Source organism: Bufo gargarizans, chromosome 3 (assembly GCF_014858855.1).
Source record: "Bufo gargarizans isolate SCDJY-AF-19 chromosome 3, ASM1485885v1, whole genome shotgun sequence".
Lineage (NCBI taxonomy): Eukaryota > Metazoa > Chordata > Amphibia > Anura > Bufonidae > Bufo > Bufo gargarizans.
The window spans coordinates 551,418,560-551,445,976 of NC_058082.1; the positions used below are offsets into that span (position 1 = coordinate 551,418,560).

General features: G+C 53.3%; 1 protein-coding gene across 1 annotated transcript; it reads left to right on the forward strand.

Annotated features, from left to right (window-relative positions):
• Positions 1–476: 476 nt before the first annotated feature.
• FBXO40 (F-box protein 40) lies at positions 477–27,417 on the forward strand. The gene is made up of 4 exons (XM_044284123.1): positions 477–536; positions 8,222–8,268; positions 8,689–10,590; positions 26,962–27,417. Exons 2-4 carry the CDS (start codon positions 8,266–8,268, stop codon positions 27,157–27,159), a joined length of 2,103 nt encoding a protein of 700 aa, XP_044140058.1. The 5' UTR covers positions 477–536; positions 8,222–8,265; the 3' UTR covers positions 27,160–27,417.

The window sequence follows — 27,417 nt, forward strand, 5'->3', positions numbered from 1 at the left end:
TATCCATAGTATTCAGTATATTGGGCAGACTAGATGGGCCAAATGGTTCTTATCTGCCGACACATTCTAGGTTTCTACATTAACCCCTGAGCCCCACAGCTATTCCAGTTAACCCTTTCTCCAGTGCCTGTGATTTTTTAGGCTCTGATCCTATGGTTTCTGTTCAAAAAACGACAGAGATGGCGGCGACCGTCCTCATATGGAGCAGGGGGTGATTACTTCTGCAACTGCTTTTCTGTAGTGAAGGCATTGCTCTTGTAGTTTGCTGTTACATACCGGACCCCCCACCGGGGCTCTTACACTGGGGGCCATTCAAATTTCCCTTTTGGGACCCAACAAAAATATGGCTGAATAGTACAAAGTGATGATGAGTGATGCAGATGCTGCTCCTGACACCGGAGCTCCGGGCAGGAGAGGGTTAATAGAGGCAGCAGCCATGTAAGCGGAGACGGATCGCTGCTATTTATAAATGTCCACATGACCCGTCCTGTGCCACACGGCGAGCGGCCGCAAAGTGACGGGACCCCCAGCTGCAGGTGAGGAGAGGGGTACAGGGGGCCCTGAGGTCATAGGACGGGGGGAGAGGGGGCCACTGAGGTCATAGGACGGGGAGAGAGGGGGCACAGGGGGGCCCTGAGGTCATAGGAAAGGGAGAGAGGGGGCCCAGGGGGGCCCTGAGGTCATAGGACGGGGAGAGAGGGGGCCACTGAGGTCATAGGACGGGGAGAGAGGGGGGCACTGAGGTCATAGGATGGGGAGAGAGGGGGTACAGGGGGGCACTGAGGTCATACTACAGGAAGAGGTCGGGGCTACACACTATGGGAAGCAGCAAGAACAAAGTACGGAGGGATGCACACTATGGGGGGGGGGCACCAGGTAACAGTACGGAGGGATGCACACTATGGGGGGCACCAGGGTGACAGTACGGAGGGATGCACACTATGGGGGATACCAGGGTGACAGTACGGAGGGATGCACACTATGGGGGGGGGGGGGGGGGCACCAGGGTGACAGTACGGAGGGATGCACACTATGGGGGGCACCAGGGTGACAGTACGGAGGGATGCACACTATGGGGGGCACCAGGGTGACAGTACGGAGGGATGCACACTATGGGGGGCACCGCGGTGACAGTACGGAGGGATGCACACTATGGGGGGCACCGGGGTGACAGTACAGAGGGATGCACACTATGGGGGGCACCGGGGTGACAGTACGGAGGGATGCACACTATGGGGGGCACCAGGGTGACAGTACGGAGGGATGCACACTATGGGGGGCACCAGGGTGACAGTACGGAGGGATGCACACTATGGGGGGCACCGCGGTGACAGTACGGAGGGATGCACACTATGGGGGGCACCGGGGTGACAGTACGGAGGGATGCACACTATGGGGGGCATCGGGGTGACAGTACGGAGGGATGCACACTATGGGGGGCACCAGGGTGACAGTACGGAGGGATGCACACTATGGGGGGCACCAGGGTGACAGTACGGAGGGATGCACACTATGGGGGGCACCAGGGTGACAGTACGGAGGGATGCACACTATGGGGGGCACCAGGGTGACAGTACGGAGGGATGCACACTATGGGGGGCACCAGGGTGACAGTACGGAGGGATGCACACTATGGGGGGAACCGGGGTGACAGTACGGAGGGATGCACACTATGGGGGGCACCGGGGTGACAGTACGGAGGGATGCACACTATGGGGGGCACCGGGGTGACAGTACGGAGGGATGCACACTATGGGGGGCACCGGGGTGACAGTACGGAGGGATGCACACTATGGGGGGCACCAGGGTGACAGTACGGAGGGATGCACACTATGGGGGGCACCAGGGTGACAGTACGGAGGGATGAACACTATGGGGGGCACCAGGGTGACAGTACGGAGGGATGCACACTATGGGGGGCACCAGGGTGACAGTACGGAGGGATGCACACTATGGGGGGCACCAGGGTGACAGTACGGAGGGATGCACACTATGGGGGGCACCAGGGTGACAGTACGGAGGGATGCACACTATGGGGGGCACCAGGGTGACAGTACGGAGGGATGCACACTATGGGGGGAACCAGGGTGACAGTAAGGAGGGATGCACACTATGGGGGGCACCAGGGTGAAAGTACGGAGGGATGCACACTATGGGGGGAACCAGGGTGACAGTAAGGAGGGATGCACACTATGGGGGGCACCAGGGTGACAGTACGGAGGGATGCACACTATGGGGGGCACCAGGGTGACAGTACGGAGGGATGCACACTATGGGGGGCACCAGGGTGACAGTACGGAGGGATGCACACTATGGGGGGAACCAGGGTGACAGTAAGGAGGGATGCACACTATGGGGGGCACCAGGGTGAAAGTACGGAGGGATGCACACTATGGGGGGAACCAGGGTGACAGTAAGGAGGGATGCACACTATGGGGGGCACCAGGGTGACAGTACGGAGGGATGCACACTATGGGGGGCACCAGGGTGACAGTACGGAGGGATGCACACTATGGGGGGCACCAGGGTGACAGTACGGAGGGATGCACACTATGGGGGGCACCGGGGTCATATCATATAGGGCAGCATACACTGCAGGTTGCTGACAGTAGAGGGCAGAGATGTCCGCTGTATACAAGGTATATTAGGGAAATATGTGTAAAGTGCACATAACTTACTGGTGTGACCCCCTCATATACAGTGACCCCCTCATATACTGTGACCCCCTCATATACAGTGACCCCCTCATATACAGTGACCCCCTCATATACAGTGACCCCCTCATATACTGTGACCACCCAATATACAGTGACCCCCTCATATACAGTGACCCCCTCATATACTGTGACCCCCTCATATACAGTGACCCCCTCATATACTGTGACCCCCTCATATACTGTGACCCCCTCATATACAGTGACCCCCTCATATACTGTGACCACCACCTAAACCGAGCCCTGTGCTGATACGACCTCTACCCTGCGGACTGGATCAGCACCAGGTTCTCCTGGCGAAATTTCTTGCTGAGCTCGTGGTTTGGGTGTTGATTTTCTCATGACTGGACAGAAGCCTCAAGACCAAAGCGTCTCTGTCCTGCCCCCCCCCCCCCCCGTCCTCTACAGACAGCGACTCTGTCCTGACACCCCCCCCCGTCCTCTACAGACAGCGACTCTGCGCATAATGCCCCTGTACCCCCATAGTGTGTACCCCTCTGTGCTATGACCTCGGTGACCCCTGTACCCCCAGAGTATATACCCCTCTGTGCTATGACCTCAGTGACCCCTGTACCCCCATAGTGTATGCCCCTCTGTGCTATGACCTCGGTGACCCCTGTACCCCCATAGTGTGTACCCCGCTGTGCTATGACCTTAGTGACCCCTGTACCCCATAGTGTATACCCCTCTGTGCTATGACCTCGGTGACCCCTGTACCCCCATAGTGTATACCCCGCTGTGCTATGACCTTAGTGACCCCTGTACCCAAATAAGTGTATACTCCTCTGTGCTATGACCTCGGTGACCCCTGTACCCCCATAGTGTATACCCCTCTGTGCTATGACCTCGGTGACCCCTGTACCCCGATAGTGTATACCCCTCTGTGCTATGACCTCGGTGACCCCTGTACCCCCATAGTGTGTACCCCTCTGTGCTATGACCTCAGTGACCCCTGTACCCCCATAGTGTATGCCCCTCTGTGCTATGACCTCGGTGACCCCTGTACCCCCATAGTGTATACCCCGCTGTGCTATGACCTCGGTGACCCCTGTACCCCCATAGTGTATACCCCGCTGTGCTATGACCTCGGTGACCCCTGTACCCCCATAGTGTATACCCCGCTGTGCTATGACCTCAGTGACCCCTGTACCCAAATAAGTGTATACCCCGCTGTGCTATGACCTCGGTGACCTCTGTACCCCCATAGTGTATACCCCGCTGTGCTATGACCTCGGTGACCCCTGTACCTCCATAGTGTGTACCCCTCTGTGCTATGACCTCGGTGACCCCTGTACCCCCATAGTGTATGCCCCTCTGTGCTATGACCTCGGTGACCCCTGTACCCCCATAGTGTATACCCCGCTGTGCTATGACCTCGGTGACCCCTGTACCCCCATAGTGTATACCCCTCTGTGCTATGACCTCGGTGACCCCTGTACCCCCATAGTGTATACCCCTCTGTGCTATGACCTCGGTGACCCCTGTACCCCCATAGTGTATACCCCTCTGTACTATGACCTCAGTGACCCCTGTACCCCCACAGTGTGTACCCCTCTGTGCTATGACCTCGGTGACCCCTGTGCCCCCATAGTGTATACCCCACTGTGCTATGACCACGGTGACCCCTGTACCCCCATAGTGTATACCCCTCTGTGCTATGACCTCGGTGACCCCTGTACCCCCATAGTGTATACCCCGCTGTGCTATGACCTCGGTGACCCCTGTACCCCCATAGTGTATACCCCTCTGTACTATGACCACGGTGACCCCTGTACCCCCATAGTGTGTACCCCTCTGTGCTATGACCTCGGTGACCCCTGTACCCCCATAGTGTATACCCCACTGTGCTATGACCACGGTGACCCCTGTACCCCCATAGTGTGTACCCCTCTGTGCTATGACCTCGGTGACCCCTGTACCCCCATAGTGTATACCCCTCTGTGCTATGACCTCGGTGACCCCTGTACCCCCATAGTGTATACCCCTCTGTGCTATGACCACGGTGACCCCTGTACCCCCATAGTGTGTACCCCTCTGTGCTATGACCTCGGTGACCCCTGTACCCCCATAGTGTATACCCCTCTGTGCTATGACCTCGGTGACCCCTGTACCCCCATAGTGTGTACCCCACTGTGCTATGACCTCGGTGACCCCTGTACCCCCATAGTGTGTACCCCTCTGTGCTATGACCTCGGTGACCCCTGTACCCCCATAGTGTATACCCCTCTGTGCTATGACCTCGGTGACCCCTGTACCCCCATAGTGTGTACCCCTCTGTGCTATGACCTCGGTGACCCCTGTACCCCCATAGTGTGTACCCCTCTGTGCTATGACCACGGTGACCCCTGTACCCCATAGTGTATATACCCCTCTGTGCTATGACCTCGGTGACCCCTGTACCCCCATAGTGTATACCCCTCTGTGCTATGACCTCGGTGACCCCTGTACCCCCATAGTGTATACCCCTCTGTGCTATGACCTCGGTGACCCCTGTGCCCCCATAGTGTATACCCCTCTGTGCTATGACCTCGGTGACCCCTGTACCCCCATAGTGTATACCCCACTGTGCTATGACCACGGTGACCCCTGTACCCCCATAGTGTGTACCCCTCTGTGCTATGACCTCGGTGACCCCTGTACCCCCATAGTGTATACCCCTCTGTGCTATGACCTCGGTGACCCCTGTACCCCCATAGTGTATACCCCTCTGTGCTATGACCACGGTGACCCCTGTACCCCCATAGTGTGTACCCCTCTGTGCTATGACCTCGGTGACCCCTGTACCCCCATAGTGTATACCCCTCTGTGCTATGACCTCGGTGACCCCTGTACCCCCATAGTGTATACCCCACTGTGCTATGACCACGGTGACCCCTGTACCCCCATAGTGTGTACCCCTCTGTGCTATGACCTCGGTGACCCCTGTACCCCCATAGTGTATACCCCTCTGTACTATGACCACGGTGACCCCTGTACCCCATAGTGTATATACCCCTCTGTGCTATGACCTCGGTGACCCCTGTACCCCCATAGTGTATACCCCTCTGTGCTATGACCTCGGTGACCCCTGTACCCCCATAGTGTATACCCCTCTGTGCTATGACCTCGGTGACCCCTGTACCCCCATAGTGTATACCCCTCTGTGCTATGACCTCGGTGACCCCTGTACCCCCATAGTGTATACCCCTCTGTGCTATGACCTCGGTGACCCCTGTACCCCCATAGTGTGTACCCCTCTGTGCTATGACCTCGGTGACCCCTGTACCCCCATAGTGTGTACCCCTCTGTGCTATGACCTCGGTGACCCCTGTACCCCCATAGTGTGTACCCCTCTGTGCTATGACCTCGGTGACCCCTGTACCCCCATAGTGTGTACCCCTCTGTGCTATGACCTCGGTGACCCCTGTACCCCCATAGTGTGTACCCCTCTGTGCTATGACCTCGGTGACCCCTGTACCCCCATAGTGTGTACCCCTCTGTGCTATGACCTCGGTGACCCCTGTACCCCTATAGTGTGTACCCCTCTGTGCTATGACCTCGGTGACCCCTGTACCCCCATAGTGTATACCCCGCTGTGCTATGACCTCGGTGACCCCTGTACCCCCATAGTGTATACCCCACTGTGCTATGACCTCGGTGACCCCTGTACCCCCGTAGTGTATACCCGCTGTGCTATGACCACGGTGACCCCTGTACCCCCATAGTGTATGCCCCTCTGTGCTATGACCTCAGTGACCCCTGTACCCCCATAGTGTATACCCCTCTGTGCTATGACCTCAGTGACCCCTGTACCCCCATAGTGTGTACCCCTCTGTGCTATGACCTCGGTGACCCCTGTACCCCCATAGTGTGTACCCCTCTGTGCTATGACCTCGGTGACCCCTGTACCCCCATAGTGTATACCCCTCTGTGCTATGACCTCAGTGACCCCTGTACCCCCATAGTGTATACCCCTCTGTGCTATGACCTCGGTGACCCCTGTACCCCCATAGTGTGTACCCCTCTGTGCTATGACCTCGGTGACCCCTGTACCCCCATAGTGTGTACCCCTCTGTGCTATGACCTCGGTGACCCCTGTACCCCCATAGTGTGTACCCCTCTGTGCTATGACCTCGGTGACCCCTGTACCCCCATAGTGTGTACCCCTCTGTGCTATGACCTCGGTGACCCCTGTACCCCCATAGTGTGTACCCCTCTGTGCTATGACCTCGGTGACCCCTGTACCCCCATAGTGTGTACCCCTCTGTGCTATGACCTCGGTGACCCCTGTACCCCCATAGTGTATACCCCGCTGTGCTATGACCACGGTGACCCCTGTACCCCCATAGTGTATGCCCCTCTGTGCTATGACCTCGGTGACCCCTGTACCCCCATAGTGTATACCCCTCTGTGCTATGACCTCGGTGACCCCTGTACCCCCATAGTGTGTACCCCTCTGTGCTATGACCTCGGTGACCCCTGTACCCCCATAGTGTGTACCCCTCTGTGCTATGACCTCGGTGACCCCTGTACCCCCATAGTGTGTACCCCTCTGTGCTATGACCTCGGTGACCCCTGTACCCCCATAGTGTATACCCCTCTGTGCTATGACCTCGGTGACCCCTGTACCCCCATAGTGTGTACCCCTCTGTGCTATGACCTCGGTGACCCCTGTACCCCCATAGTGTGTACCCCTCTGTGCTATGACCTCGGTGACCCCTGTACCCCCATAGTGTGTACCCCTCTGTGCTATGACCTCGGTGACCCCTGTACCCCCATAGTGTATACCCCTCTGTGCTATGACCTCGGTGACCCCTGTACCCCCATAGTGTATACCCCTCTGTGCTATGACCTCGGTGACCCCTGTACCCCCATAGTGTGTACCCCTCTGTGCTATGACCTCGGTAACCCCTGTACCCCCATAGTGTGTACCCCTCTGTGCTATGACCTCGGTGACCCCTGTACCCCCATAGTGTGTACCCCTCTGTGCTATGACCTCGGTGACCCCTGTACCCCCATAGTGTGTACCCCTCTGTGCTATGACCTCGGTGACCCCTGTACCCCCATAGTGTGTACCCCTCTGTGCTATGACCTCGGTGACCCCTGTACCCCCATAGTGTGTACCCCTCTGTGCTATGACCTCGGTGACCCCTGTACCCCCATAGTGTGTACCCCTCTGTGCTATGACCTCGGTGACCCCTGTACCCCCATAGTGTATACCCCTCTGTGCTATGACCTCGGTGACCCCTGTACCCCCATAGTGTGTACCCCTCTGTGCTATGACCTCGGTGACCCCTGTACCCCCATAGTGTATACCCCTCTGTGCTATGACCTCGGTGACCCCTGTACCCCCATAGTGTATACCCCTCTGTGCTATGACCTCGGTGACCCCTGTACCCCCATAGTATGTACCCTCTGTGCTATGACCTCGGTGACCCCTGTACCCCCATAGTGTATACCCCGCTGTGATGAGATGGTTTGTGGGGCACTTTTTCTTGGTCACTGATCTCACACTTCTCCATTCACAGCTGAATCTGAATAATTTCTGCCTGAGAGGAGCGTCTGAACGACCATGGTGAGTACCACACCCATCATCTCCTCAGTGATCGTGGTCTGTAGGGGGCGGTGTAATAAGTGGCCGTTTTTCCAGATCCTGAGATGTAAACGGCTTTAACACTTTATCTTCACCTTTTACAGCTGAAACCCAGTAAAGTTCTTGTACATGGGCTTCCTGCTCCAGTCACATCCAAAGCTGCAGTGACAATTCTACTGGTTGTTGTTTGTAATGTCATGTGACCCATCAGCTGATCTCTGTGTCACCTGACCTCACCCAATGTCGCAGGTGACGTGAAAATTACCATAATTCTTAATGTTTGCTTTGGTTGTGACTGGAGGAGAAAAATGACATAAGAGGGTGATGGGTCTCATGAGTTACTATCTGATGCAGTTTTTCATGTATTTTTGTAAAATTTACTCTCATTTTCCATTTGTGTAGGGACGGACCCAGCGGCCCCCGGCTGGACAGCACCAGCACTGCCAGAACTGCTACAACAAGCGCTGCAACGCACCCATCAATACGGGCGTGTCCTGCGTGGTGATCAACTGTAGACTGCACTGCGGTGCCACCTTCCACATGTGCAAAGAGGAGGAACACCGCCTCCTGTGCCCCAACGAGTGGGTGCCCTGCCTGAACTCTGGCTTTGGCTGCCCATTCTCCATGTCCCGATCCAAGCAGGCTAAGCACCTGAAGGTCTGTCCAGCCAGCGTGGTCTGCTGCTCCATGGACTGGAACCGCTGGCCGACCATCGACAAAGACCAGACGCTTTATAAGAATCTCCTGCAGGAGGAGGCCGGAGAAGAAAGTCTGGACGTGGCCCTAACGTTGAGAGACCAGAAGGTTCTCTTCAGCTCCCTAAAAATGGCTGAACTTTATCCAGAGCTCTCAGAGGACCCAAAAGACACCATCACCTCAGGTCTGTCCGAGCTGGAGAAGGACAACGGTGCGGTAGGTGGGTCCGATCCTGAGAATGTGGGAGACGTAGACCCAAGCAATGGTGAGATGGTGGGACTGACTCAGTATGAGCGAGAAGTCTTGGCTCGAGGACAGGACGACTTGGATTTAGACAAATTCAAAATGTGGGACACTATATTTAGCAAAGAGATGAAAGCAGCCAAATGTCTTCAGACCGGCGCGGGGCAGACTAGCAGCAAGAAGACCCCTGACACGAGCAAACCACTCGTCAACTCACCCAAAGTGGATGAAGAGAAAAAACAAGAACCAGACGGAGGCAAAATACAAGAAGAAACCGCAAAACTGGACATGGAGAAGACGGGGTTTGCTCCTTGGCAAGAGGGCGTTCTAGAAAGACTGAAGGCTGAGGTGGACTGTGGAAGCTACAACATGTACCTGGTCCACCACGGCAGCATGCTGATACGGTTTGGACAGATGTCTGCCTGCACCCCAAAAGAGAAGGACTTTGTCTACGGCAAGCTGGAAGCCCAAACTGTGAAGACCGTTTACACCTTCAAAGTCCCAACAAGCTACTGTGGCCGGAGGGCCAAGCTAGCAGATGATAGCCACAAGAAAGCGAAAGCTCAGAAGCTGGTGGACACCTCTGACCTCGGTGTCCCGGTCGACAACTTGCCACTGACTGATACCATTTACACTACTTTGCTGGTGGCCCTTGAGAAGGAGCTGAGGGGTCACAGCGTGTCTCAGATGAAGGCCCTTGATGGTTTGTTCATTGACCTAGGAACCCAAACCTATGACTTTGGAGCAGATCCTTTCACCAACAAGTCAGTTTTGTTAGATCTTCTAGCTGAGAAGGACATGAGGTGTCTAGGTCTGCACTTGGACATAGAAGATCAATGTGTGAGCAGCAAACACAACAAGTCCAACTCCTCCTTTACCTTCTCCTGTGAACTCTTCTTCCGCCGGGACGAGTTTGCATCACATTTTAGGAATGTCCACTCTGACATACAGTCGTGCCTGGGTGGCTGGTTCCAGCAGCGTTGCCCGCTTTCCTACTTGGGATGCACCTTTGTACAGAGCAGATTTCGGGCTGCGGGTTCAAATTCACAGGTCATCTACAGCAAGAACATGAAGACGTTTGCAATAAAACCTCTGGTAGATCATACTTTATATGAAGGTGTGAGACCCAATCTATCGAGGAGCCATCGAGGGAAGAGCAAGGACTCCCTGAGCAACCTGCCACTGGAGGTCCTCCAACATATCGCTGGGTTCCTGGACAGCTTCAGCCTCTGTCAGCTCTCGCAGGTCTCCTCACTCATGAGAGATGTCTGTGCCTCGTTATTACAGGAGCGGGGGATGGTCCACCTGTGCTGGGAGAAGAAGACTTATTCACATGGTGGAAGTTCATGGAGATGTCGAAAGAAGGTAGGTGTGAGGGATATACACCACAGAGGCAGAGCATTTTTGCCTGCAATTAGGCTCTTGGAGAGAGGGTTCTCCAACTGGTTGGTTCATCTCTATCGCCACTGGGTGGTGAGGACCTGTGTAGGACTCCCTTCTCCAGAGGGGGGAATTGGCCTACAGGTCGCATAGCTATTTCTGTTAACAGAGACCATACTGTGAATGCTCAGAGCGCTCTCCTTTACTTCGGGGGGGCCCATCCTGGAGATAGAAGTGGGTCCCTGTTTGACATCTGTGGCATATGCTAGCGCTAAATGTTGAGATGAGATAATCCCTTTAAGGGATTAGTTTGATCTTTTTTAGATGTGGTTGGTTTTGCATTTGAAGCACAAAGCCTGAGGTGCATTCACACAACAGAGAAAAAAAATGTGTGAATGCCCCCAGAACCCACATCTTCGCACCCCACCTACGATAATGGCAGCAAATGGAAAAAAAATCAAATAAAATAAACACCTCACCACATGCAGTCCTGGGAACACTCGCTCGGCTCTTGTGGCAGCAGGACCTGACGCTCCCAGTGTGATCATGTGACCTCACAAGGCTTGGAGCATCAGGTCCTGCTGCCTCCAATGCAGCGTGTTCCCTGGACTGCGTGTGGTGAGGTGACTATTTTATGTTTTTTTTTAACTCCCTGCTTTCCGCCCAGCAAACAGTGTCCCTGACACTAATAGTGCCTTAAACACACCCCTTATAATGCGTGGCAGTGCAAAAAATACCCCCTTATAATGTGTGCCAGTACAAAAATGTGTCTTCTCTTAGCGCCCCCAGTAGAGCCAATGTCCCCATAATGTGTGCAAGTACAAGAACGTGCCCCTTATGTTTGCTTTGTAGCCCCTGACGGAAGGGCTTCTCACCAGAGATGAAGCAGCAGTCACTGGGCATCGGCTACACTGGGGTTGTGCAGCCTAACCAATGCCAAATAGATTGCAGCCTCTCTGGTGACCTCATCACCTGCCCGCCTCGTCCACTGACTGGTAATGATGGGCGATGGCCATGACGTCCCTGGCTGTACCTCATGAAGACCATAAGTCCACATTTATAAAGAATGGCATTTCAGCCATAAGCAGTTTGTTGGAGTAAATTGTGACAAATTTACATTTCCTGAGTCTCCCTGGTAACAGACTACAAACAAACCCTATGTAGTCAGATCCTGCAGTCATACTCTCTTCCGTCATTGGAGCCATAAAGCAATGGTCAGAGACTATAGGTGCACAGATACAGTGCCGGGGCTCCACTAGAGATGAGCGAATCAGGAATTTCAGGAAAAATTTGATTCGCCGCAAAGCCGAATTTCAGCGGGCTTCGTGTTAGCGAATTGATTTAACCTGAAATAGTGTAAAACACAACAAAAATAAATAAATCCTGCTTACCTCCATTTGCTCGCGACAGCCCGCTGCCATCTTGAAGATCTCAACCGAAATTCCATCCACCATGGCGAATGACGTCACCATGCCAGCCATCGTGATGACGTCATCTCGGTCCGCACAAAATTTAACGCCTGATCTTCAAGCAAGATGGCGGCCGGGCCGTCACGAGCAAATTAGGGCAGTAAGTTTTATTAAGCTTTTTTTTTTTAATGTTAATTTTACACTCCTTTTACACTCAGGTGCCACGATCATGTATCAACGTGGCATCTGAGGGGTACAATGACGGGGAGCTGCTCTATCGCAGCTCCCAGTCATTGCACCCGCTACTTAAAAAAAACATAAATCTGTACTATGTAGAGAGATCCCTCTAGTGGTGGCTGTATAATCTGTATGTAGAGAGATCCCTCTAGTGGTGGCTGTATAATCTGTATGTAGTGAGCTCCCTCTAGTGGTGGCTGTATAATCTGTATGTAGTGAGCTCCCTCTAGTGGTGGCTGTATAATCTGTATGTAGTGAGCTCCCTCTAGTGGTGGCTGTATGATCTGTATGTAGTGAGCTCCATCTAGTGGGGACTGTATAATCTGTATGTAGTGAGCTCCCTCTAGTGGTGGCTATATAATCTGTATGTAGTGAGCTCCCTCTAGTGATGGCTGTATAATCTGTATGTAGTGAGCCCCCTCTAGTGGTAGCTGTATAATCTGTATGTAGTGAGCTCCCTCTAGTGGTGGCTATATAATCTGTATGTAGTGAGCTCCCTCTAGTGGTGGCTGTATATTCTGTATGTAGTGAGCTCCCTCTAGTGGTGGCTGTACAATCTGTATGTAGTGAGCTCCATCTAGTGGTGGCTGTACAATCTGTATGTAGTGAGCTCCCTCTAGTGGTGGCTGTATAGTCTGTATGTAATGAGCTCCCTCTAGTGGTGGCTGTATAGTCTGTATGTAATGAGCTCCCTCTAGTAGTGGCTGTATAATCTGTATGTAGTGAGCTCCCTCTAGTGGTGGCTGTATAATCTGTATGTAGTGAGCTCCCTCTAGTGGTGGCTGTATAATCTGTATGTAGTGAGCTCCCCCCACTGGTGACTGCATAATCTGTATGTAGTGAGCTCCCTCTAGTGGTGGCTGTATAATCTGTATGTAGTGAGCTCCCTCTAGTGGTGGCTGTTTAATCTGTATGTAGTGAGCTCCCTCTGGTGGTGGCTATATAATCTGTATGCAGTGAGCTCCCTCTAGTGCTGACTGTATAATCTGTATGTAGTGAGCTCTCTCTAGTGGTGGCTGTATGATCTGTATGTAGTGAGCTCCCTCTAGTGGTGGCTGTATAATCTGTATGTAGTGAGCTCCCTCTAGTGGTGGCTGTATAATCTGTATGTAGTGAGCTCCCCCCACTGGTGACTGCATAATCTGTATGTAGTGAGCTCCCTCTAGTGGTGGCTGTATAATCTGTATGTAGTGAGCTCCCTCTAGTGGTGGCTGTTTAATCTGTATGTAGTGAGCTCCCTCTGGTGGTGGCTATATAATCTGTATGCAGTGAGCTCCCTCTAGTGGTGACTGTATAATCTGTATGTAGTGAACTCCCTCTAGTGGTGGCTGTATAATCAGGTGATTTTCCTATTTCATGACGTAAAGTCATGATTTTATTAAAGACACGGAGGCGAGTATTGCTATTCTCCTTCTTTACTCTGACCAATAGCAGCAAAGATAAAAAGAAAATATTGAACATTTGAACAGCCCCTCCCCATAGTCCCAGTATAACAGGCCACACCGCCTGCAAATCCTCCTCTTTCTTTGTAACTCAAGTCCGAACATGCAACAGAACCGGAAAACCAAGAGTCCAGAACATCATGGAACAACAACCGCCTTCCATCCGGAAGCGAAACGGGAAGAGCCGGAAACAGCGCCGAAGGATGCTCCTCGTCCTGTCCACATCAACCGAACGGCCGGAACCAAACTGCCGACGACGTAGACCAACAGACACCGCACACCGGGCCGGTCTCAACCTGAAAAGGTGAAAAACAGAAAATGACAGTAACAAAATTGGGACATGGTATCCAAAATCAACTGGTTGCGATAAACCTACTCAGGAAAAACTCATAGAGTTAAGATCAACATGCGCATGACAACAAATCAATAACACGTGTAGAATAAACATCAGTCATAAAAATAAACATACACATAGGGAGGGAACTCAGGGTGGGCAATACTCGTCTCCGTGTCTTTAATAAAATCATGACTTTACGTCATGAAATAGGAAAATCACCTGATTTTATTACAAGACCCGGAGGCTCATATTGCAAGTTCAAAGTTAAGACAAATTCTCAATGATTGACGAGAAAACGTGAGGACCTGGACGGAAGTAAAATTCTCTGAACGTGGACACCCGGACCAGTCCGCCAACTTCAAAATGTCCTCCAACCTGGCGCCAGACACCGCCAAAGAGGTAGCGGATGCCCCCCTAGCGGAATGCGCCGAAAAAATGGAAGTGTCCACGCCCGCCAATTCCATGATCCACTTCATCCACCTAGCCAGCGTGGGAGTGGTCACCGGGGCAAAAGGACGAATGGTAGAGAGGAAAAGATGAGAAAACTCCCGTGATCGATGAAGGGAAGTGCGAGCTTCATACTCCTTGAGGCATTCCACCGGACAGAGAGAAGGCGAGGCCGGGAAAGCCGGATAAGCGACTGAGCGTATGTGAGACTTGGTCCTCCTAGAGATGTCAAAGGAGACCCCCTCCGGAGTATACGAGCGGGCATCATAATCCAAAGCCCGGACGTCAGACACCCGCTAGCAGGAGATTAGACAGAAAAGAGTGACGAGCTTCGCCGACAGTTGCCGTAAGGACAGGTCTGAATTCTGAGGCCAAGAAGATAGAAAAGAAAGAACACAAGACACGTCCCAAGTCGCCGAAAATCTAGGTCTAGGAGGCCGAGACATCCGAGAGCCACGCAATAGACGGCATACCAAAGGATGTTGCCCTGCAGGAGTACCGTCAAACCCCTGGTGGGACGCCGAAATGGCCGACCTGAAAAGGCTGATCGTGCGATAGGCCTTGCCCTGATCGAAAAGAGAACATAGGAAGTGCAAGAACTCCGTCACAGGTGTCGAAACGGGATCCAAGTCCCTAGCCACGCACCAGCGATCCCAAGATCCCCAGGCAGATCTGTAAGATCTTCTGGTTCCTGGGGCCCAAGCGTTCTCCAAAAGGACCCTAGCTGTTCCCGAAACTCCCGGGACCTCCCAGGGTCCCCTGAAATTCGACACGCCAACAGGCGCAGAGATCCGTCCAGGAGAAGAGGATGTAGCTGGTGATTCGGACCTCGGAGGAGAGTCTGAGATGTCGGGAGCAGGCACGGGGTCTCTATCATCATCTCCAGAAGGTGAGGAAACCACGACTGGGAAGTCCAAAACGGGACCAGCAGAACCAGGTCCGCTGCATGACGGCGTACTTGAATCAGGGTCCTGGGAATCAGCTGGAAGGGGGGGGAAAGCGTAAAGCAGGCCCCGTGACCAATCCTGTAGGAACGCGTCCACAGCTTCGGCCTCCGGGTCCGGGCGCCAACTGTAGAAACGTGGCCGCTGCGTGTTCAGGCGGGAGGCAAACAGGTCGATACAGCAAGGCCCCCAAAGAGACGTTAAGGAACGGAACACCGCTGGATCTAACTGCCAGTCGCTGGAGTCGGAGAGATATCGAGAGCTCCAATCCGCCCGAATGTTCTGGACGCCCGGAAGATATTCCGCCAAGACAATCAACTCCTTGTCTAGACAGTAGTCCCAGAAATCCTTCGCCAACCGAGAGAGGATGGTGGATCGTGTACCACCCATGCCATTGATGTAACGCACCGCCGACACGTTGTCCATGCGAAGTTGAATGCAGGCCTTGGCCGAGTCTCTCGTGAAACTCTTGATTGCGAACGAACCTGCCAACAGTTCCAGCGCATTGATATGGAATCCCGCTTCGTCCGCTGACCAGCCGCCTCCGGTTGAGATCCCCTCGCAGTGAGCTCCCCAGCCCGACAGGCTGGCATCCGAATCCACCACGAAGTCCGGACGATGACCGAAAATAGCCTTGCCGTTCCAAGCTTGTAAATTGTGGATCCACCAGGACAGCTCCTCCTTGGTTTCCTCGTCCAGGGAAATCCAATCCGCATAGGAAGCCCCCTTCCGGAGGTGGAAAATCTTCAGACGCTGGAGGGCCCGGTAATGTAGTGGGGCTGGGAAGACCGCCTGGATGGATGACGCTAGAAGACCTATGATCCTGGCTAGTTGACGCAACGGGATCTGGGAGGACGACTTGACTCTGCCCAACTCCTTCCGAATGGACCGAACCTTGGACGATGGTAGGCTGAGAGTCCCTGCCGTGGAATCCACCAGAAACCCCAGGAACTCCATCTCGCGAGCCGGGGTGAGACAGGACTTCTCCTGATTGAGAAGGAAACCCAGATCCAACAGGAGATCCATCGTCCAGCGAAGGTGATCTAGTAACACCGCATGATCCTGTGCCATGATCAGGATGTCGTCCAGATAGACGATTAGGCGAACTCCCCGACTGCGTAACCAGGCCATAGCAGGGCGCATCAGCTTGGTGAAGCACCACGGAGCAGAAGAGAGGCCGAAAGGGAGGCATGTAAACCGCCAAACTCTGTCCTTCCAAAGGAAACATAGAAGGTTCCTGGACGCGTCCTCGACAGGGACGGTAAGATAAGCGTCCTTCAGGTCCAACTTGACCATCCAATCGCCCACTAGAAGTAGGTCCCGAAGGAGATGGATGCCCTCCATCTTGAAATGGCGGTACCTGACGAACGCGTTGAGAGCGCGCAAATTGATGACGGGCCGTAGCTGGCCCCCTTTTTTCGCCACCAAGAAAATGTTGCTGATTATCGCACCAGGGGATGCCGGAGCCGGCTCTATGGCCCCTTTGCGGAAGAGATCTGATAGCTCTGAGTCCACAAGCCTGCGGTTCTCCACCGACAGCACTGCCGGGTGTGGGGGCGGAATGGATAGGTGGGAAGACGTCAGCTCTATGTGGAAACCCCTGACCGTAGAGAGAATCCATCGGTCCGAGGTGATGCGTGACCAAGCTCGGGAAAAGAGCCGGAGTCTGCCCCCTACACAAACAGTTAAAGAATTGAAATGAGGCATTGGTCTTACCATAAGGTCGTCTGGAACCAGGGTTTCCTCTGTATCCTCTAGGCCTCCAGGATCCTCCCCGGGAAGGGAAAAAGGAAGATGTCTCTCGCCTCTGCTCCTGGAACGCAGGTCTCTGGGAGAAGGAGCCTCTGCCCGTAGTACGGGACTGAAAATGGGCACGGCCGGACAGACGGCCCCTGAAACTGCCGGCCCTGGTAGAGACCCTACCGTGAAACACCCGTTTCATAGAACTCTGGGCCTTATCGAGTGCTGTAAAAGCACCGACAAACCGTCCTAAGTCCTTAATAAAAGACTCGCCAAACAGCAGGCCCTGGGCCTCCTTACCGGCTTCGGTAAGCGCCAAGTTGGATAGTTTAGGCTCAATCTTGAAAAGTATGGCCTTGCGCCGTTCAATGGCCAGGGACGTGTTAACGTTTCCTGCCACGCAAATCGCGCGCTGCACCCACTCGCGCAGCTCTAGAGGGTCTACTTGCTTACCCTCGGCCTTGGCAGCCTCGGCCAGGTCAAAAATCTTTGCCAGGGGGCCAAATACGTCCAGGAGCTTGTCCTGACAGGCACGCAGGGCCGACTCCAGACCCTTCCTCGGATTCCACCCAGATTTGGTGAGGAATTGGGTCATTTTGGGGTCTACCGCTGGAGTCTCGCAAACCCTGTTGGGAATTATGGGTCTGGGGCATTCAGCCCTAAGCTTGTTGCGCGCCTCTTTGGAGAGGGGGCAACGCACGCGGGCCTCCAAATACTTGGAGACATGCTCCAACGGCAACCACTCCGCTGACCGAGGGTGGTGTAGGGAATCCGGGTCAAAGAGAGGTTCCCCTGATGGGTCCGTCAAGGACACATCTGCTGCCGAAACCATGGAGCTGCACCCGGGTAAGGGGTTAGAATCTATGACCCCGGAAGGGTCGTCCTCTGCCTCCTCAAAGGCGTCATCTATGGCCTCCTCATCAGAACCGACTTCAGAGCCGGAAGCTGTATCCTGCAGTGCTCTAGCACTTTTCCACCTGCGCGTATGTTCTGCCTGACGCGTACAGGCTCTCTTGCGCGAACCCAGCGCGCCAACATTGGTGGAGACAACGTCACCAGTCAAGCGTGTTCTGGAGGCAAGCCCTGGCCCGGTTGGTTTAGAAACCGTAGCGGGCTGTGGGGCGGTAGAGGCGGCTGGATGGGAGGCAAGGGCCTGGGCAATAGACTGGGATATGACCGAAGTCATTGATCCCATAGCCGCAGCAATCGCATTGGATAAGGTATTTTGAAAAACCAGGGAAGGATCCGCAGAGGGCGTCCCTGTATCACAATCGTCCCCAGAAGGGGTTAAATGAGCCTGAGGCATATCCTCTTCCATAGGGCCCTGCCCACTGAGATCTGTATTGGGCATAATCACACAGCCCGCCTCTATATCTGTAGTGAAGGGGTTAATCTGAAAACTAATCCTACCCTAAGAACTCCGCTGGTGAGGATTTTCCCCAGCCAGGGAGAGGAACTAGAGTGGGGGAGAAAAACCTGATAGAAAAAACAGGAGCCGGTAAGTAGGGAGGCCGCCGAGCACAGGAGCCGGAGAGCAGATGCTGAGCAGGGTGCGCCGAGACTCCGGAGCGCCGCACTGAAACCGGAAGCGGAAGCGCCCGAGATCTCGCGAGATCTCGGGCGGAGCGAAGCGCGGCAAGCAGGAGCGCCGGCGGCAAGATCAAAGGTGAGCCGCGGCGCGAAAGAGAAGCGGATGGGGGAGGGAGACCGAGGGGAAGTGCGCAGTGTGAAAGGGACTGGGAGAAAACTCAGTCAGATGTCAAAAAGTAAAAACCCTGATAGGGGAAGGGACAGACAGAAGGGGATGATAACCCCAAAGGGGATAATCGGAGACACAGGGGTACTCCTGAAATAGCAGGGTCACCAGAGCTGGGCCAAGGAATTACACAGCATCAGACAATGGGAAGATCCCACAAAACAACCTGCAAACAATAGAATATCCCACAAAACCCAAAAAAGGGGAAAAACCAATAAGATAACCGTAATAGTAAACAGGCAAATATCACAGGTACTTATCTCTGCGGTCAGCAGCAAAGAAAGAGGAGGATTTGCAGGCGGAGTGGCCTGTTATACTGGGACTATGGGGAGGGGCTGTTCAAATGTTCAATATTTTCTTTTTATCTTTGCTGCTATTGGTCAGAGTAAAGAAGGAGAATAGCAATATGAGCCTCCGGGTCTTGTAATAAAATCTGTATGTAGTGAGCTCCCTCTAGTGGTGGCTGTATAATCTGTATGAAGTGAGCTCCCTCTAGTGGTGTCTGTATAGTCTGTATGTAGTGAGCTCCCTCTAGTGGTGGCTGTATAATCTGTATGTAGTGAGCTCCCTCTAGTGGTGGCTGTATAATCTGTATGTAGTGAGCTCCCTCTAGTGGTGGCTGTATAATCTGTATGTAGGGAGCTCCCTTTAGTGGTGGCTGTATAATCTGTATGTAGTGAGCTCTCTCTAGTGGTGGCTGTATGATCTGTATGTAGTGAGCTCCCTCTAGTGGGGGCTGTATAATCTGTATGTAGTGAGCTCCCTCTAGTGGAGGCTGTATAATCTGTATGTAGTGAGCTCCCTCTGGTGGTGGCTATATAATCTGTATGCAGTGAGCTCCCTCTAGTGCTGACTGTATAATCTGTATGTAGTGAGATTCCCCTAGTGGTGGCTGTATAATCTGTATGTAGTGAGCTCCCTCTAGTGGTGGCTGTATAATCTGTATGTAGTGAGCTCCCTCTAGTGGTGGCTGTATAATCTGTATGTAGTGAGCTCCCTCTAGTGGTGACTGTATAATCTGTATGTAGCGAGCTCCCTCAAATGGGGGCTGTATAATCTGTATGTAGTGAGCTCCCTCTAGTGGTGGCTGTATAATCTGTATGTAGTGAGCTCCCTCTAATGGTGGCTGTATAATCTGTATGTAATGAGCTCCCTCTAGTGGTGGCTGTATTATCTGTATGTAGTGAGCTCCCTCCAGTGGTGGCTGTATTATCTGTATGTAGTGAGCTCCCTCCAGTGGTGGCTGTGTAATCTGTATGTAGTGAGCTCCTCCTAGTGGTGACTGTATAATCTGTATGTAGTGAGCTCCCTCTAGTGGTGACTGTATAATCTGTATGTAATGAGCTCCCTCTAGTGGTGACTGTATAATCTGTATGTAGTGAGTTCCCTCTAGTGGTGGCTGTATAATCTGTATGTAGTGAGCTCCCTCTAGTGGTGGCTGTATAATCTGTATGTAGTGAGCTCCCTCTAGTGGTGGCTGTATAATCTGTATGTAGTGAGCTCCCTCTAGTGGCGGCTGTATAATCTGTATGTAGTGAGCTCCCTCTAGTGGTGGCTGTATAATCAGGTGCTATTCTCCTTCTTTACTCTGACCAATAGCAGCAAAGATAAAAAGAAAATATTGAACATTTGAACAGCCCCTCCCCATAGTCCCAGTATAACAGGCCACTCCGCCTGCAAATCCTCCTCTTTCTTTGTAACTCAAGTCCGAACATGCAACAGAACCGGAAAACCAAGAGTCCCAGAACATCATGGAACAACAACCGCCTTCCATCCGGAAGCGAAACGGGAAGAGCCGGAAACAGCGCCGAAGGATGCTCCTCGTCCTGTCCACATCAACCGAACGGCCGGAACCAAACTGCCGACGACGTAGACCAACAGACACCGCACACCAGGCCGGTCTCAACCTGAAAAGGTGAAAAACAGAAAATGACAGTAACAAAATTGGGACATGGTATCCAAAATCAACTGGTTGCGATAAACCTACTCAGGAAAAACTCATAGAGTTAAGATCAACATGCGTATGACAACAAATCAATAATATCTGCAGAATAAACATCATTCAGAATAATAATCCTACACATAGGGAGGGAACACAGGGTGGGCAATACTCGCCTCCGTGTCTTTAATAAAATCATGACTTTACGTCATGAAATAGGAAAATCACCTGATTTTATTACAAGACCCGGAGGCTCATATTGCAAGTTCAAAGTTAAGACAAATTCTCAATGATTGATGAGAAAAACGTGAGGACCTGGACGGAAGTAAAATTCTCTGAACGTGGATACCCTGGACCAGTCCGCCAACTTCAAAATGTCCTCCAACCTGGCGCCAGACACCGCCAAAGAGGTAGCGGATGCCCCCCTAGCAGAATGTGCCGAAAAAATGGAAGTGTCCACGCCCGCCAATTCCATGATCCACTTCATCCACCTAGCCAGCGTGGGAGTGGTCACCGGGGCAAAAGGACGAATGGTAGAGAGGAAAAGATGAGAAAACTCCCGTGAACGATGAAGGGAAGTGCGAGCTTCATACTCCTTGAGGCACTCCACCGGACAGAGAGAAGGCGAGGCCGGGAAAGCCGGATAAGCGACTGAGCGTATGTGAGACTTGGTTCTCCTAGAGATGTCAAAGGAGACCCCCTCCGGAGTATACGAGCGGGCATCATAATCCAAAGCCCGGACGTCAGACACCCGCTTGCAGGAGATTAGACAGAAAAGAGTGACGAGCTTCGCCGACAGTTGCCGTAAGGACAGGTCTGAATTCTGAGGCCAAGAAGATAGAAAAGAAAGAACACAAGACACGTCCCAAGTCGTCGAAAATCTAGGTCTAGGAGGCCGAGACATCCGAGAGCCACGCAATAGAAGGCATACCAAAGGATGTTGCCCCGCAGGAGTACCGTCAAACCCCTGGTGGGACGCAGAAATGGCCGACCTGAAAAGGCTGATCGTGCGATAGGCCTTGCCCTGATCGAAAAGAGAAGATAGGAAGTGCAAGATCTCCGTCACAGGTGCCGAAACGGTATCCAAGTCCCTAGCCACGCACCAGCGATCCCAAGATCCCCAGGCAGATCTGTAAGATCTTCTGGTTCCTGGGGCCCAAGCGTTCTCCAAAAGGACTCTAGCTGTTCCCGAAACTCCCGGGACCTCCCAGGGTCCCCTGAAATTCGACACGCCAACAGGCGCAGAGATCCGTCCAGGAGAAGAGGATGTATCTGGTGATTCGGACCTCGGAGGAGAGTCTGAGATGTCGGGAGCAGGCACGGGGTCTCTATCATCATCTCCAGAAGGTGAGGAAACCACGACTGGGAAGTCCAAAACGGGACCAGCAGAACCAGGTCCGCTGCATGACGGCGTACTTGAATCAGGGTCCTGGGAATCAGCTGGAAGGGGGGGAATGCGTAAAGCAGGCCCCGTGACCAATCCTGTAGGAACGCGTCCACAGCTTCGGCCTCCGGGTCCGGGCGCCAACTGTAGAAACGTGGCCGCTGCGTGTTCAGGCGGGAGGCAAACAGGTCGATACAGCAAGGCCCCCAAAGAGACGTTAAGGAACGGAACACCGCTGGATCCAACTGCCAGTCGCTGGAGTCGGAGAGATATCGAGAGCTCCAATCCGCCCGAATGTTCTGGACGCCCGGAAGATATTCCGCCAAGACAATCAACTCCTTGTCTAGACAGTAGTCCCAGAAATCCTTCGCCAACCGAGATAGGATGGTGGAACGTGTACCGCCCATGCCATTGATGTAACGCACTGCCGACACGTTGTCCATGCGAAGTTGAATGCAGGCCTTGGCCGAGTCTCTCGTGAAACTCTTGATTGCGAACGAACCTGCCAACAGTTCCAGCGCATTGATATGGAATCCCGCTTCGTCCGCTGACCAGCCGCCTCCGGTTGAGATCCCCTCGCAGTGAGCTCCCCATCCCGACAGGCTGGCATCCGAATCCACCACGAAGTCCGGACGATGACCGAAAATAGCCTTGCCGTTCCAAGCTTGTAAATTGTGGATCCACCAGGACAGCTCCTCCTTGGTTTCCTCGTCCAGGGAAATCCAATCCGCATAGGAAGCCCCCTTCCGGAGGTGGAAAATCTTCAAACGCTGGAGGGCCCGGTAATGTAGTGGGGCTGGGAAGACCGCCTGGATGGATGACGCTAGAAGACCTATGATCCTGGCTAGTTGACGCAACGGGATCTGGGAGGACGACTGGACTTTGCCCAACTCCTTCCGAATGGACCGAACCTTGGACGGTGGTAGGCTGAGAGTCCCTGCCGTGGAATCCACCAGAAACCCCAGGAACTCCATCTCGCGAGCCGGGGTGAGACAGGACTTCTCCTGATTGAGAAGGAAACCCAGATCCAACAGGAGATCCATCGTCCAGCGAAGGTGATCTAGTAACACCGCATGATCCTGAGCCATGATCAGGATGTCGTCCAGATAGACGATTAGGCGAACTCCCCGACTGCGTAACCAGGCCATAGCAGGGCGCATCAGCTTGGTGAAGCACCATGGAGCAGAAGAGAGGCCGAAAGGGAGGCATGTAAACCGCCAAACTCTGTCCTTCCAAAGGAAACATAGAAGGTTCCTGGACGCGTCCTCGACAGGGACGGTAAGATAAGCGTCCTTCAGGTCCAACTTGACCATCCAATCGCTCACTAGAAGTAGGTCCCGAAGGAGATGGATGCCCTCCATCTTGAAATGGCGGTACCTGACGAACGCGTTGAGAGCGCGCAAATTGATGACGGGCCGTAGCTGGCCCCCTTTTTTCGCCACCAAGAAAATGTTGCTGATTATCGCACCAGTGGATGCCGGAGCCGGCTCTATGGCCCCTTTGCGGAAGAGATCTGATAGCTCTGAGTCCACAAGCCTGCGGTTCTCTACCGACAGCACTGCCGGGTGTGGGGGCGGAATGGATAGGTGGGAAGATGTCAGCTCTATGTGGAAACCCCTGACCGTGGAGAGAATCCATCGGTTCGAAGTGATGCGCGACCAAGCTCGAGAAAAGAGCCGGAGTCTGCCCCCTACACAAACAGTTAAAGAATTGAAATGAGGCATCGGTCTTACCATAAGGTCGTCTGGAACCAGGGTTTCCTCTGTATCCTCTAGGTCTCCAGGATCCTCCCCGGGAAGGGAAAAAGGAAGATGTCTCTCGCCTCTGCTCCTGGAACGCAGGTCTCTGGGAGAAGGAGCCTCTGCCCGCAGTACGGGACTGAAAATGGGCGCGGCCGGACAGACGGCCCCTGAAACTGCCGGCCCTGGTAGAGACCCTACCGTGAAACACCCGTTTCATAGAACTCTGGGCCTTATCGAGTGCTGTAAAAGCACCGACAAACCGTCCTAAGTCCTTAATAAAAGACTCGCCAAACAGCAGGCCCTGGGCCTCCTTACCGGCTTCGGTAAGCGCCAAGTTGGATAGTTTAGGCTCAATCTTGAAAAGAATGGCCTTGCGCCGTTCAATGGCCAGGGACGTGTTAACGTTTCCTGCCACGCAAATCGCGCGCTGCACCCACTCGCGCAGCTCTAGAGGGTCTACTTGCTTACCCTCGGCCTTGGCAGCCTCGGCCAGGTCAAAAATCTTTGCCAGGGGGCCAAATACGTCCAGGAGCTTGTCCTGACAGGCACGCAGGGCCGACTCCAGACCCTTCCTCGGATTCCACCCAGATTTGGTGAGGAATTGGGTCATTTTGGGGTCTACCGCTGGGGTCTCGCAAACCCTGTTGGGAATTATGGGTCTGGGGCATTCAGCCCTAAGCTTGTTGCGCGCCTCTTTGGAGAGGGGGCAACGCACGCGGGCCTCCAAATATTTGGAGACATGCTCCAACGGCAACCACTCCGCTAACCGAGGGTGGTGTAGGGAATCCGGGTCAAAGAGAGGTTCCCCTGATGGATCCGTCAAGGACACATCTGCTGCCGAAACCCTGGAGCTGCACCCGGGTAAGGGGTTAGAATCTATGACCCCGGAAGGGTCGTCCTGTGCCTCCTCAAAGGCGTCATCTATGGCCTCCTCATCAGAACCGACTTCAGAGCCGGAAGCTGTATCCTGCTGTGCTCTAGCACTTTTCCACCTGCGCGTATGTTCTGCCTGACGCGTACAGGCTCTCTTGCGCGAACCCAGCGCGCCAACATTGGTGGAGACAACGTCACCAGTCAAGCGTGTTCTGGAGGCAAGCCCTGGCCCGGTTGGTTTAGAAACCGCAGCGGGCTGTGGGGTGGGAGAGGCAGCTGGATGGGAGGCAAGGGCCTGGGCAATAGACTGGGATATGACCGAAGTCATTGATCCCATAGCCGCAGCAATCGCATTGGATAAGGTATTTTGAAAAACCAGGGAAGGATCCGCAGAGGGTGTCCCTGTATCACAATCATCCCCAGAAGGGGTTAAATCAGCCTGAGGTATATCCTCTTCCATAGGGCCCTGCCCACTGAGATCTGTATGGGGCATTATCACACAGCCCGCCTCTATATCTGTAGTGAAGGGGTTAATCCGAAAACTAATCCTACCCTAAGTACTCCGCTGGTGAGGATTTTCCCCAGCCAGGGAGAGGAACTAGAGTGGGGGAGAAAAACCTGATAGAAAAAACAGGAGCCGGTAAGTAGAGAGGCCGCCGAGCACAGGAGCCGGAGAGCAGATGCTGAGCAGGGTGCGCCGAGACTCCGGAGCGCCGCACTGAAACCGGAAGCGGAAGCGCCCGAGATCTCGCGAGATCTCGGGCGGAGCGAAGCGCGGCAAGCAGGAGCGCCGGCGGCAAGATCAGAGGTGAGCCGCGGCGCGAAAGAGAAGCGGATGGGGGAGGGAGACCGAGGGGAAGTGCGCAGTCTGAAAGGGACTGGGAGAAAACTCAGTCAGATGTCAAAAAAGCAAAAACCCCGATCGGGGAAGGTACAGACAGAAGGGGATGATAACCCCAAAGGGGGATAATCGGACACACAGGGGTACTCCTGAATAGCAGGGTCACCAGAGCTGGGCCAAGGAATTACACAGCACCAGACAATGGGGGGATCCCACAAAACAACCTGCAAACAATAGAATATCCCACAAAAACCCAAAAAAGGGGGGAAAACCAATAAGATAACCGTAATAGTAAACAGACAAATATCACAGGTACTTATCTCTGCGGTCAGCAGCAAAGAAAGAGGAGGTTTTGCAGGCGAAGTGGCCTGTTATACTGGGACTATGGGGAGGGGCTGTTCAAATGTTCAATATTTTCTTTTTTTCTTTGCTGCTATTGGTCAGAGTAAAGAAGGAGAATAGCAATATGAGCCTCCGGGTCTTGTAATAAAATCTGTATGTAGTGAGCTCCCTCTAGTGGTGGCTGTATAATCTGTATGTAGTGAGCTCCATCTAGTGGTGGCTGTATAATCTGTATGTAGTGAGCTCCCCCTAGTGGTGGCTGTATAATCTGTATGTAGTGATCTCCCTCTAGTGGTGACTGTATGATCTGTATGTAGTGAGCTCCCTCTAGTGGTGGCTGTATAATCTGTATGTAGTGAGCTCCCTCTAGTGGCGGCTGTATAATCTGTATGCAGTGAGCTCCCTCTAGTGGTGGCTGTATAATCTGTATGTAGTGAGCTCCCTCTAGTGGTGGCTGTATAATCTGTATGTAGTGAGCTCCCTCTAGTGGTGGCTGTATAATCTGTATGTAGTGAGCTCCCCCTAGTGGTGGCTGTATAATCTGTATGTAGTGAGCTCCCTCTAGTGGCGGCTGTATAATCCGAGACTGTAGCCATCTGAAGGTCGGATTGCTTTAATCTTCTGTATCTCAGACTGTATAGCAGATAGAGATATGGTCCAGGTCTTGTTTTAAAACTGACTTTATCAAGCTTCATTAGGCCAGGAATACGGTGTCAGCAGAGGCTTCAGAAACATGTTCAAGAATGAGATCTCCTGGCAGATTATATTCACTGACAGCAAGCAAATATCTTGAATATGGTTAACAGTTGAAACACACCTTTGATCTTACAGCTGAGCTTTATGTATAGGAGATTTACCATCCCTGTGATTAACCCTTCAGGTGTAGAATCCGCCATAATGCTGTTCCTCCCCCTGTCTTTCAGTTCTGGAATTTCAGCAGCCTCTTCTCCCCGGTGCGGCAGTGGACGCTCGATGACATCTCCTCCATGTCTGAACATCTCAAGGTGTGCCCCTTTAACACCCTGGAGGTGAAGAAGGATCGGTTCCAGCTCCCCAGTCTGTGCAGCCCTGAGAAGGAGCAGAAGAAGCAGAGTCTACTCAGCTTCAGGAGGAGGCTGTGACCATGAACACAGGCCACACCCCCACTTCAAGGGGCGGAGCTTCAGAAAGACATCCGCTAGGGATACAGCAGCACCAACCCTCAACCTCCACTGCAAGGAGCGTGGCATAAGAAAGTCAGCTGTAACGCCTCTTGCACATGATTGTATGGCTTTTTCAGTATGTTGCGGTCCACAAAAAACGGATACGCAAAAAATACGGATGACGTCTGTGTGCATTTAGTTTTTTGCGGAACGGAACAGCTGGCCCCTGATAGAACA